The sequence below is a fragment of the Perkinsus marinus genome, assembly GCF_000006405.1.
Source record: "Perkinsus marinus ATCC 50983 genomic scaffold scf_1104296966046, whole genome shotgun sequence".
Taxonomy (NCBI): Eukaryota; Perkinsozoa; order Perkinsida; family Perkinsidae; genus Perkinsus; species Perkinsus marinus.
In genome coordinates this window covers 1-1217 of record NW_003204093.1, presented here as the reverse complement: position 1 = coordinate 1217, position 1217 = coordinate 1, and the positions used below count along the sequence as shown (strand labels likewise).

At 47.0% G+C, this 1217-nt stretch overlaps 1 protein-coding gene across 1 annotated transcript; it reads left to right on the top strand.

Moving 5' to 3' along the window:
* Window positions 1-267: 267 nt before the first annotated feature.
* Pmar_PMAR022172 (hypothetical protein) lies at window positions 268-1128 on the top strand (the record flags this gene model as incomplete). The annotated part of the gene is made up of 1 exon (XM_002769316.1): window positions 268-1128. One exon carries the CDS (start codon window positions 268-270, stop codon window positions 1126-1128), a length of 861 nt encoding a protein of 286 aa, XP_002769362.1.
* Window positions 1129-1217: the final 89 nt, after the last annotated feature.

The window sequence follows — 1217 nt, the reverse complement described above, 5'->3', positions numbered from 1 at the left end:
GGGGAAGGCTCGGATTTGAGTCTGCGAGAGATCGACACTCTAGAGGACAGTGAATACTCGCCGCTACTGGAGCTCTCGGAGGAATTGGAAAATACAATCAGTGATTGTATCAATAATAAGAGGTATCTCTCGAATGGCGTGAGTGCGAAGCTGAGAGAGACAATGGGTCGCATCAAAAATCAGTATATGAAGCTCCTTGAAGAGAATCGGCTATTGCGTATAAAACTGGAGAAAGTAGCTCAGCAGAGCACAGATGGGAGATCCCCTATGACGTATAAGGATGCCCTCTACGCTAATCAGGGTCATCTAGGCCTTGGAACTGTGAAAGCTGGGAGAGTCCTCAAGCCTCCGAAGCAGAACCAAATCAAAACTTTGGTTATCAAACCGAATGACCTCCCACACGAAGAAGAACGCAGGAAGGAGTCACTCGCGCAGCTCAAGGACAGCATCGACAGAAAGCTATGTAATTTCAGGATAGACAGGATTGTCAGACGCAGGGACGATATCATTGTGAGAGCTCCCCTGAATCAAGTGGACATGACGACAGTTCTCGGGGAGTTGGGCAGTATCGACGGCATACAGGCGAGACCACAAAGTAGACTATCTCCCGAGGTTCTGATATACAAGGATGAATTTGTTGGAGAGAAAGAAGATTTAAAGGCCCAGGCAAAAAGCTTACAGAGGGAGTTAAATGTAGACGAATGGGTCTTCATGAGGACCACTAAGAAGTTCTTCATCATCAGGGTGCCCGCGGGCGATAGATCCTGTATGATAAGAGATGGGCTGTATGTGAGGAACATGAAACTGAAAGTGAAAGACCATTTAAGCCTCAATGTTTGCTACGATTGTGGACAATGTCACTCGAGGAATAAACCCTGTGCGGCTAAGAGTGATGAAGGAAAGGCTTGTTGCTGCCTATGCGGAGATAAACATCACATGGGAAGATGTCCAAAGCGAGGCTCGCGACTGGACTTGTCGGCATGCAAATGTTCCTTGTGCAAAAAGGCTGGGCACAATGCAATGTTCGGGGATATGTGCGATGAGAAGCTCAAGCAACTCCGTCAGAAACTCGCGATGACGGACTACGGAGGGAGCGATGTTCCATATAACGGGAAACTTTTGATCTAGTATGTTCTTAACTTTCTTACAGCTGACTGTCGTAAGTCTCAAGCTATATTTCTCAGCTTCTAGCGGATAGCGTAGTTAGTCCTGACTTT